Here is a 12,635-nt window from a genome sequence, read left to right on the forward strand (position 1 = left end):
CTCTTTTGCTACCTCAAGTAATTCCCTCACATCCTCTATCATTTCCATTTTGTCCTCTTTCAAATCATTTGTTCCTGCCACGATTATCATCTCTTTCACCCTTTGTTTTTGCACTCGAATAGATTTGCTGACGTCCTTTATGTTCGCACCCGGCTGGTACGACTTCGTCAAACTCTCAACTATCACACCTCTTAATAGCGAATCCCCATACAGCACTCGCTCCTTCATTTTATTGACGTTTACGAACATTCTATTATTTGTCGTCACAGACTTTTGCTGGTTATTAGTAGGTACGTTCAGCACACATTTTTCCATACGTTCCAGTTGCCTTTTTGCTCTGTGTATCGTACCATTCAAACATGCAATTTCACTACTCGCATTTATCTCACCATTTTCATTATCAATCAAATCATCCATTCGTTCTGTATTTCTACCTTCATTTACACTTTCAACGATGCTCTCACAACTATCTGGCACTACCACGCAATTCTCTATCACACCGCCATTTTCTACATTCTGACTATTGTTAACGATATCACTCTCGCCACCTGAAACACGCTTGAGATCCTCATTCTCCTTACACTTTCTGCACATATTAACGCCACTATCACCCTCTAACCAGACTTCCACCGCTCTTCGCAGAGCATACATCTCACAGACAGCACATTGCATAAATTCGTTTACATCAAAACTCTTAAACAAACATGGCGACCTGGCCGCCATTTTTTTCTTTATCGGTGCCATATGTACGCTATCTTATCTTAAAAATAATAATTAAAATAACAGAAAACACACAAAAATTGCACAGACACACCAAGAAACAAAAAGCAAACAATACTACTTAAAATTCTAGTAAAATTGCCAATGTTAACACAAAATACTACTAATCTTTTCAGGAGCTCTCGACAAGCCGACGATCTAATCAGTGCGACACCAAGCAACCCCTGATATAGGAAAGGATCTGAGAGGAAGCATTCATTTGCTTGCTGATGATGCAAAGTTGGGTAGCGCAATAGTGAATGCACATGATGTCAAAATTTTGCAGGATGACTTGAATAGATTGGAGGACTGGGCTAAGGAGAATGGATGTCAATTTAATGTGACAAAGTGTAAGGTTATGCATTTTAGGGTGAAAAGATTAGCAGCAGTATACCACATTGGTTGAACTGTACTCCAGGAGATTGACGAGGCCAGGGATTTGGGCATGTTGGTGGATAGGGAGTCGAAGTTTAGATGGCACATTGCAAAAGTGGCTAAATCAGCTCATCAAATCACTTGGTTACTGAAGAATACTTTGATGAGCAGAGACAAGCAAGTTATTGTTCCTCTGTACCGAGCCTTGATAAGACCCCACCTTGACTACTGTGCCCAGATCTGGGCACAGAGTTTCTTCTTGATGGGGAAGGAGGTGGAGAGGATCCACAGGCGAATGACCAAGATGATAGCAGGTCTATGGAATGAACCTTATGAGAACAGGTTGAAGATTTGTAGGTTGCAGAAATTGGTTGATAGGTGGAAAAGGGATGATATGATTGAGACATTCAAATTACTGAAGGGTTTCTATAAGATTAATTCAGAGGATATTGTTCAGAACAGGACTGATGGTGGGAGGACTAGGGCCATGGAACTGGGCAAGAGTGTGGTTAGCAAGTCTAAAAACCTGTCAGAACTAGGTTTTTACTTGGAGAGTGGTGAATGAGTGGAATAAGCTGCCGGAGTCTGTTGTGGATGCCATGACTGTGAATGAATTCAAGGCAAAGTATGATAGACGCTGTGTGGATGTTGAATAGTTGTTCTTGACATGATGTTTAGGGCCTCCCTCGATGAGTCTAAGGACTCTTGGAGTTGCCCGTAATAATAATAATAAAAGTCTTGAAGTTGGCAGGGTTCCTAAGGAGTGGAAAGAAGGAAAATAGTACCATGCCACAAGCATGGTTCTAAGAAAGAAGTCTCCAACTATAGGCCAGTCTGTCCAACTGGCCTATAGTTTGATAGACTGGCCCAATTATTCTATTCCTTATCTGTATTCTATGATAAGGAATAGAATACAGAATTGGCTTGATGGACATAGCATTCTTTATGATGGTCAGCATGGATTTGATAGATTACCACGTGATAAGTTTGTACAAGCTGCAAAGGATGGGAATAGATAGTATATTAGTTAGATGGATCAGAGATTGGCTCTCTGAACGATACCAGCAGGTTGTGTATGATGGAGCAGTGTCTCAAAAAACCAGTGGCATGCCCCAGGGTTCTGTTCTTGGGCCCCCCCTGCTGTTCAACTTGTTTGTAAACGATATATCATGTGGACTAATTGGGGAGCTTCAGTTATTTGCTGATGATGCAAAGTTGGCAAGAATTGTAAGTAGCACTGCTGATGCTGAATCCCTTCAGAAAGATTTGAATAGACTTTTTACTTGGACAAAAAGAGTGGGGTTGTAGTTTTAATATCAATAAGTGCAAGGTGTTGCATTTTGGAGTGCAGAAATATAAGGCTGTGTGCTATATCAACATGCAAGGATAAGGAAGTGGTTGTGCCACTGTACAAGGCACTGGTCAGACCACACTTGGACTACTGTGCTTAGATCTGGTCACCTGGTTTTCAATGTGATGTGGAGAAATTAGAGAGGGTCAAGAGGCAAGTGACTAAGACAATATCAGGACTTTGGAATGCTGGCTATGGAGAGAGGTTGAAGAATTTGGTGGGTAGGAGGAAGAGAGGTGATATGATAGAGACATTTAAGTTAGTGAGAGAATTTTATCAGCTTAATCCAGAGGGGATTATAAAAAGAGTAGAAGGTGAGAGGGGAAGAACTAGAGGTCATTCCTGGAAGTTATGTAAAAACGTGGTGAAGAAGGATGTGAGGAGTAGATTTTTTACATGGAGAATTGTCAGCGAATGGAATGCATTACCAGAATGTGTTGTTAATGCAAGGAGTGTTAAGGATTTTAAGATTCTATATGATAAATATCTTGTCAGTTGAATGAACCTCCCGCTATGAGTCTGTCGACTCCATGGAGGGTGTAATAATAATAATAATAATAATAAATTTAATTATATTTTTTCTTAAGCCTAGACTCAAATGGTTCATCAAACTGAACCTACAATTTCACACATATATCACTATCATATAAATTTAACTTCTTGTTCTATTCTATGCATATAAACCACCTTTCTCATTGGCACTCATGATAGCCAAAATTTCTGCTGAAAATTAGATTCAGCAAGTTTCTTCCATTAAATATCTTTGTTGATAAGGTCAGCAACTTGAGTGGAAATTTGTTATCATGCAAAATTTTTTGCTGCTAAGTGAACAAAGATAAAAACTGGTTATTTTTTTTTTCTTCTGCATTTTCAACGTATATTTAAGAGCATGAGATTCAACGTATATATCCTGCTGAAAGTAAAAACTTTTTTTTTTTTTTTTTTTATTACTAATCGTACAAATTGTCAGCTACTATGTATTGTCCTAGTCAGCGTCAAGCCTGCAAGAATGACTCAACAGAAATGACTATTCAATCCCTGTTATCAAAAAGTTTGGTCTCACCACCACTACACACACAAAACTACATCAATATGTGTTTTAGTTTTAAAAAACTTACCATAATGTGACTACTTCATTGGAATATGTTTTGGTTGGTACAGATTTTGCTCTAGCAAGACCTAAGAAACAAATATAAATCATTATATATATATATATATATATTATTAAAATAATAAAACATCATTTTCATATATAAAACAGAATTAAAATATTTCCTGATATATATTAAAAAAAAAATCACAAAATAAGCCAGAATTGTGATTAATGTGAAAAGGTGAAGGCAACTAAGCTATGCAGCAAGACTATATATGTAATGAATCCCTGTTACAGTCTGTATACTTTGTAGGAGGAAATATCTTGCAACTTCCATATGAAACTAACTAATTCACCATCAGTTGAAAAGTCATAAAAAAAAGTCTGTTAGGAATACCTTTGTTCATCCTATGGGTGCTACTGAAATCATACATAAAAGAATGTATAAATAAAACAAAGTGTTTGCTATTCTAATGATACCACTAAATGAGAAACTTCTGCCGTTGATACAAACTAGAAAGCATATATCTTAGGACAGGAAGTTAAACAAACCACCTGTAGTTGAAATTAATATACACAGAATATCTCACTGTTACTAAAGAACTTGTAAAATTGGGCATATATATTTAAATATACAAGTGTTTATAAAGACAGCCATTTCTTTCAGTTTCACTAATTATCAAACTGCCACTGAATATTCTTAACAAGCTTCTCCTTGTTAAGAAATCTTGCATAGAACCTTAAAATATGAATAATATATCAGGGGTGGCCAGAGTTTTTGCAGCAAGAGCCATAGTTATCTACCAGAAATTGTTAAGAGCCACAAATTTACTTTTTGTTAATTGTTAAGAGCCACAAATTTACTTTTTGGAACATTTTTAAGGGCAACATCAAAAGCTTCCTTAATCTACAACACCACGAGTACTATCTTTTAATGCTATTAAATCTAATAATTCTTCTTACATCATTCCATCCTCAAGAACGAAATGAATAAAAATTGCTAATTGTGGTTGGTCTGTAATGTCAGTTGATTCTTTTGTATCTTTTAATGTATCGTTTTAAATTTTCTGACAACGTAATATAAATATAACACATTGCTGAACAGCAATGTAGTTAAATGAAAAATTAAATTAAAAACAATAGAAAATTAAGAAAAATTATAAATATTTTTTATTTGTTAGTTGAGCTGCAATAAAACTTAAGAAGAGCCACATGCGGCTCGTGAGCTGCAGTTTGGCCACTGTGGTAATATATCATAACTGAGCAAGCATGAAAGTTCATATGAATGCTCACTTCCTCTTTTTGCATTACTGATCATTTTACTATATTTTCTAACTTTTAAAAATAAGAAAATCTGCAAAAAGGCACATACATTTATTAGTCTATTCATTCGTCTATATGCATATACAGTAATACTCCACCTTATGATGCTTCACTTTACAATGGTCCACTCATATGACACTTTTCAATTATGACCAGTGCCTATTTATGCGATGCTGCAGTCACTCATGCAACAGTTGTAGCAATATGATGCCCCCGTGAATCAACTGATGTGCAGTTTTCATGAACTGTTTATATAAGGCACTGCTCGCCATCTCTCTGTATTTTGCTGTGAATTACCAACTGTTTATAACTTTTTTTATTGTTGTTAATAATAGCACATAAATTTTAAAGTAAGTGTGCTGTTGCTTCCAGTGAAAAGAAAATGCATAAACCTATTACATTAGATACTGAGACTAAAATGATTAAATTTAGTGACGATGGTCTGTCGGACACTGAAATAGACCACAGGCTAAACTTACCTTGCGCCATTTGTTATAGTTGCTAAAACAAAGATAAAGTGAAAGGTGCTACATTAGTTAATACTACAATTATCTGTAAACATGATAGTCTCATTGATGAAATGGAAAAATTTTTAATGGTGTAGACTGATGACCAAACTTGTTGGCGTGTTAAATATGCTAGACTAAGCTATTCAGAATAACATTTGTGTTTGCAAATATTATTTAAAATTTTTCATTTGCATAACCGATATAGATGAATGCTTTATTTACATCATTAATGCACATAAGAACATTGTTAAACTATTCCATGCATCTGCATGCAGAAAAAATAAAATAAATAAATAAAGCAGTAATTTGTAACATGATGGTTGTCTGGAATCTACCATGTCATGTGAATGCAGTACTTCTATAATAATATTAATGTCTGACTAAGGTTTGATGAAATTTTGCTGGACAAGTTCACAGAATCTCTCTTTTTCCAATCTACAGACTGTAAGATTGAATTCCATTGCGGCCTCAGTGCTTATGAATGCCCTTAAGTGGTAAATGACATTTACTTCCCAGAGTGAGTTCATCACCTTTCTTATTGGAGGCCTACAGTGGCTTGAAAAGGTAAGTTTGTTTTCTAGAGCAGGAATCTGGATTATCTAACTATTAGCCATCCACAGTTCCAAATTGCATCCCACCCAACTCTGGATGTGATATCACATTGGTACTGTACATTGGTATGGGTTGTTTGCCAAATGAATAACCAGGCTGTATCACAATTTCTTCAGCAGTGCGTATTTTTTTTAGGTGCAACAGTATAGTTATCACCATGAGACTGAGTGTGCTGATAGCTTCTGGCCTGAGCATGATGAATGGCAGATATTAGTTTTTTCAGGTAGTTACTGAGGCATAGAAGTAGAATTTTTTAATAGTTTTTCAAATTCACAGTTGTGCCAACTTTTTACTTTTCTGAAATTCCTTAAGTAGCTGAAGCATTGAAGACTTCTGAAAGGAGCGGCGAGCTGTTTTTCCAGCAAAACATATAGCTTGGTTAGTAATTGGCTAACCCATTTGGCAAATATCAGATTTGATGTAGTGAATGTCCCAATACAAGCAAAACCACCAAGAAGCAATCTCTCCTGAAAGAATAGGAAGTACTAGCTGAAATGAAGAATAGCCAGAGAATTATAATTATGAAAGCAGATAAGGGAAATGCAACTATAGTTCTTAATCAACATAATTACATACAGAAACTTATTTCTGATTAAGGATTATTCTACTTACCACCATTTGGATTATGATTCTACTGAGAAATAGATCACAGGGCACTCCACAGATTCCTTAAAGTGGTTACATCCTGATCTTTGAAAATTATAAAGAAATTTAAATTCAAGGTTCTCCCCCCCCCACAAACATAGGACTATCTAAAACCCACAAACAGAATGTGTCATTATCCCCTATTGTCGATGGCACTGATTCACCCACATACAAACTAGGCAAACACTTGGCCAAAGTGCTCACCCAATATACTGGAAGTACTCCTTTCTTTTAGGGTTACACGGTGATCAGCATTCATTTTAAAAATTTTATGGAATTTACAACCGTGTTAAAAAAAACTTTTTTTATTATCCTGACGTTTCGATCTTCACATCAAGATCATCATCTGGAGCGTACATAAATAAGCAAGACAAGCCGAGTTACATCATTAACCGTAAGCTAGAGAAACAATGATTTGATCACATGTTATTCTACTGGCGTGACCTCTGGTGGAAAAAAAAAAATGATAATAATAATAAAAAATAAAAATAAAAATATATATATATATATATATATATATATATAAATTTTTACATCAGGCTAAATTCTATTTTTACAATGACAGGAATAAACATTCTTTTAGATGGTTTTCTTTCAGAAACAATTGGTGTCCTATTTTTAGTATTACAATTCTTATTTTCATCATCATCATCATCAAATTCCTGCCATGTACCCTCAAGGGGTGTACAGGATATGATAGTACTACATGAAAAAAAATTACATCATTATTAATTTCCTATCTACAATTTTCCTCCAAATCAGTCTGTTACTTGTCAAGACTCCAACATTATCAGATCTTATATTTCTATCGTCTAAAGCACTTTGTACCATATCAATCCACCTATATCTTGGTCTTCCTCTGGGTCGTTTTGCTGCCAACCTGGCAGAGAACACTTGTTTTGCTAATCTTTCCTCGCCCATTCTGTTTAAGTGACCATACCACCTGAGATTAGCTCTGCTAACACATTCCTGGATGCTGACAATGTCAAGTTCTTTCTTAATATCCTCGTTTTTAATATGATATTGCCATTGATGCCATCTGTTCACGCCTATAATCTTTCTCAGGACTCTCAAATCTGTGGTCTCTGGTCTTTGGTCAAGTGTTTTACTTCTGACCCAGCTCTCAGATCCATAAGTTAAAACTGGTTTGAACACTGTCATGTATACAGCTAATTTAGTGTTCCGACTAATTTCTCTCTTATTCCATATGAATTTATTCAATTGACTTCCCACCATACCAGCTTTGCTGATTCTGTTGTCTATTTCTATATTTAATTTACCATCTTCAGTAAAAATCATGCCTAAATAGCTGAAATGTTTTACTTGTTCCACAGGTTCTCCATTCACAACACAGTTGACATTTTCAATGATTCTGCCTATTTTCATTGTCTTTGTCTTTTTATTGCTGAACTTCATACCATATCTATTACAACAGCTATTCAATTTAGTCAGAGAATCTTGCAGACTTGTAGCAGATTTATTTAGAAGTATAACATCATCTGCATAAAGCAAAGAGCTGACATTAACATCTCCAATTTTGATATCATGGTTAATATCACTTTCCTTCATAATGTGATCCATATAGATAATGAATAACAGAGGGGATAATGTACATCCCTGTCTCACACCAGATTTAACATTAAACCATCTTCCTGTACTTCCTTCAATTCTAACTGCTGACTTACAACTCAAATAAAGACTAAGTATTGCTTGATATAATGCCCCATTGACACCATATAACTGCAGCGTATTGAATAGCTTCTCTCTTGGCACCTTGTCATATGGCTTTTCCAAATCGACAAAACTTAAATACAGATCTTTGTTATATTCCCATGCTTTCTCGACTATTTGTCGCAGAATGAAGATCTGATCCTGACAGCCTCTATTTGGCCTGAATCCAGCTTGTTCTTCACCAAGCTTTTCTTCCACAATTCTTCTCAACCGTTTCTCAAGTATACTTGCATAGATCTTGCCAGGAACACTCAGTAGGGAAATACCTCTGTAATTCTCACATGCAGCTTTATTTCCCTCTTTATATATGGGTACTATGAGAGCTCTACTCCAATCATCGGGAATTCGTCCCTCTGTCCAGGCTTTCTGAACTATGCAGTGCAGCCACTGTAAGACTCTTATACCACCATACTTCAGCATTTCTGGTCGAATATCATCTACTCCTGCTGCCTTTCCACATTTCAAGTCTTTGATGGCTTTTTCTACTTCAAGTATGGATATGTATTCCTGACTGCATGCCTGGTCAGTGTTTGTTACCACTGTGCTGTCATCACTGCTTGTTTCATTTAGCAGTTTTTCGTAGTAATTACTCCATACTTCAAGGATATCTTTTTCTCCCGTTTTCATGTCACCTTTATAATCTCTAATTCCTTTTACAGCACTCTTTCCTCCATTCTTAAGCTTCTTCAACAACCTCCAGAATATTTTGCCACCTTCTTGATATTTATTTTCTATATTCTTGCCAAAGTCCTCCCATGACTTTTGTTTAGCTAGTTTTACACAGTGTTTAGCATTCTTGCATTTGTCTCTATATTCTCTAAGAGCACAAGCTGACTTATTTGACAGGAACTTTTGGTATGCTTTCTTCTTTTCCTTCACTGCCTCTTTAACTTCCTGTGTCTACCAGGGAGTTCTGATTTTTTTATCCTTATTTTTTTATCCTTTTATCCCAATTCTTATTTTTGATTTACAATATTGAATTTTCTACAGTCCTGTTTATAGTTGTTCTTGGTGAGGAAGGTCGAATATATACCTTCCATATGTTTGGGATTTTTAAACCATCGTTGTTGTTTAGATTGGGGTGGTTGCTGAAAATCTCACAGGCTTCCTTGAATTTCTGTTCATACCAGGTTCTAGTCTGATGTAGACAGCTGGTGGTTTTCCAGTCAATTGAGAAACAATGATTTGATCACGTTATTCTACTGGCATGACCTCTGGTGGAAAAAAAATAATAATAAGAGAGAAAAAAAAATATATATATATATATATATATAAATTTTTACATCAAATTTAACTGGAAAAACCACCAGCTGTCTACATCAGACTAGAACCTGGTATGAACAGAAATTCAAGGAAGCCTGTGAGATTATCAGCAACCACCCCAATCTGAACAACAATGATGGTTTAAAAATCCCAAACATATGGAAGGTATATATTCGAACTTCCTCACCAAGAATAACTATAAACAGGACTGTAGGAAATCCAATATTGTAAATCAAAAATAAGAATTGTAATACTAAAAATAGGACACCAATTGTTTCTGAAAGAAAACCATCTAAAAGAATGTTTATTCCTGTCATTGTAAAAATAGAATTTAGCTTGATGTAAAAATTTATATATATATATATATATATATATATATATTTTTTTTTTTTTTATTTTTTTTTTTTATTATTATTATCATTTTTTTTTCCACCAGAGGTCACGCCAGTAGAATAACATGTGATCAAATCATTGTTTCTCTAGCTTACAGTTAATGATGTAACTCAGCTTGTCTTGCTTATTTATGTACGCTCCAGACGATGATCTTGATGTGAAGATCGAAACGTCGGGATAATTAAAAAAGTTTTTTTAACACGGTTGTAAATTCCATAAAATTTTTAAAATGAATACTGGAAGTACCTCTTCACACATTCAAAAACTCTGTCCATATTAAGACCAGTCTAGAAAAACCTAACACTCCAACAAACTGACATAATGGTCAGTTTTGACATCTCCTCTCTATTCACTAATGTTTCTCTGAAGGAACCTTAGACCATATCCAAGCAAAATTTCCTCCTGACATCTTAGCCTTGTTTCAGTTCACCATGAACATAGGCAATTTCATTTGGCAAGGAAAATTCTAACAACAAATAAACAGGATTTCCATGGGATTACCACTTTCTCTCCCCCCCCCACCCTGGCAAACTACTTCATGGAAACCTTTGAAGATAAAACCTTACCTCTGCATCACACAGACTTACAGTTTGGCTGGGCTATGTTGCTGATGCATTTGCCCACAAAGTTCTAAGACTCTTAACACCTTCCTAACACATCTTAATAACCAGTACCTTAGGATCAATTCATCTTGGAGAAAAGGGAAATAAAAATGAGTCTCCCTTTTCTAGACACTTTAATTCATGCCAATATGATGGATCCTTGGCATTCTCAGTTTACAGAAACTCCATAGATCTGTGTGTGTATGGGGGGGGGGGGGTATGAGATTGTTAAAACTCTGTATGAAACAGGGTAAAATTGATTATCTGTGATAATAGTGCCCTTAGCACTGAACTTGAAAACATTCACACCTTTTTAGCCAACAGCTACAATACCAACCAAATGAAAAGAATATTAAACCCCCAAAACCAAGCTCTTCCTCTCCTTCAAAAAAAATGGAGACTACACCAAATCTATTACCATCCCATATCATTATTGGAATAGCCAACCTGGTTGGCCAAGTGGTTAGCATATCTGCTCTCCAGCCAAAAGACTGCGGGTTCAAATCATACCATAGACATGGATTTTGTGATTGTCTGTGAAAATAACAGTGGTGGTGGTGGTGGGCAGTAGATGGCAGTGTAATTGCAGTTTGTTGTAGTTGGATTGAGTGGTGGAGACAGAGAGTTGTAGAGTAGGTGCTCTCCCTTGATGAGTCTGCACTCCCTGGAGGTCTCATGTAATAATAATAATAATAATATATCCAAGGCACATCTGAAAAACTGATGAAAATTCTAAACAAGATATAACCTTATAACCAGTTACTGATCATATAAAAAATTGGCATCTCTTACTCACTCCCCACAAAGACCAGCCACACTCCACAAACCTGCTAGGTTCCAGGCAGTTGTAAGCTGTGCTATTATGGCCAGAAAAGCAGGACAGTTAACATCAGAATCACTGAAAACAAAGACTACATCTAGTTCGACCACTACTGCCCAATGAGGGATTGCTCACTATACCTTGGATACCTGCCACAAGATGCAATGCAAAAAGGCCACCTTACACCATCATCATCACCATCAAATTCCCGATATATATCCTCAAGAGGTGTATAGAATATGATAGTACTACGTGAAAAATTTACATCATTACTAACTTCCTATCTACAATTTTCCTCCAAATCAGTCTGTTAAATGTCAAGACTCCAATATTATCAGGTCTTATATTTCTGTCTTCTAAGACGCTTTTTACTGTATCAATCCACCTATATCTTGGTCTTCCTCTGGGTCTTTTTCCTGCCAGCCTGGCAGAGAACACTTGTTTTGCTAATCTTTGCTCTCCCATTCTGCTTAAGTGACCATACTACCTGAGATTACCTCTGCTAATGCATTCCTAGATGTTAACAATATCAAGTTCTCTCCTAATATCCTCATTTTTAATATAATATTGCCATTGATGTCATCTATTCATGCCCCTAATCTTTCTCAGGACTCTTATTCCTGGATGCTGACAATATCAAGTTCTTTCCTAATATCCTCATTTTTAATATGATATTTCCATTGATGCCATCTGTTCATGCCCCTAATCTTTCTCAGGACTCTTATTCCTGGATGCTGACAATATCAAGTTCTTTCGTAATATCCTCATTTTTAATATGATATTTCCATTGATGCCATCTGTTCATGCCCCTAATCTTTCTCAGGACTCTCATATCTGCAGTCTCTAGTCTTTGGTCAAACCTAGCTCTCAGATCCATAAGTTAAAATTGGTTTAAACACTGTCTTGTATACAGCTAATTTAATGTTTTGGATAATTTCTCTCTTATTCCATATAAATTTATTCAGTTGACTTCCTACTATACCAGCTTGGTTGATTCTGTTGTCTATTTCCATATTTAATTTAACATCTTCACTAAAAATCTTGCTTATGTAGCCGAAATGTTTTATTGTTCTATAGGTTCTCCATTCACAATGCAGTTGATATTTTCAATGTTTCTGCCTATTTTTATTGTCTTTGTCTTTTTAATGCTCACCTTCAT

The 12,635-nt window shown here is 35.7% G+C and overlaps 1 protein-coding gene across 3 annotated transcripts in view; it reads right to left on the reverse strand.

Moving 5' to 3' along the window:
- The window catches only part of LOC150108373 (cyclin-dependent kinase 17-like), a 248,506-nt gene that overhangs the window by 59,583 nt on the left and 176,288 nt on the right, over positions 1 to 12,635 (reverse strand). For all 3 annotated transcript variants that reach the window (XM_090390722.1, XM_090390723.1, XM_090390721.1), the window contains exon 9: positions 3,604 to 3,664. In XM_090390722.1, coding sequence (XP_090246848.1) covers positions 3,604 to 3,664 — 61 coding nt within the window. The remainder of the gene's footprint in view (positions 1 to 3,603; positions 3,665 to 12,635) is intronic.

The sequence above is a fragment of the Typopeltis vanoorti genome, chromosome 3 (assembly GCF_054136105.1).
Source record: "Typopeltis vanoorti isolate ZY-2024b chromosome 3, IOZ_Tvanoo_1.0, whole genome shotgun sequence".
NCBI classification, from domain to species: domain Eukaryota; kingdom Metazoa; phylum Arthropoda; class Arachnida; order Uropygi; family Thelyphonidae; genus Typopeltis; species Typopeltis vanoorti.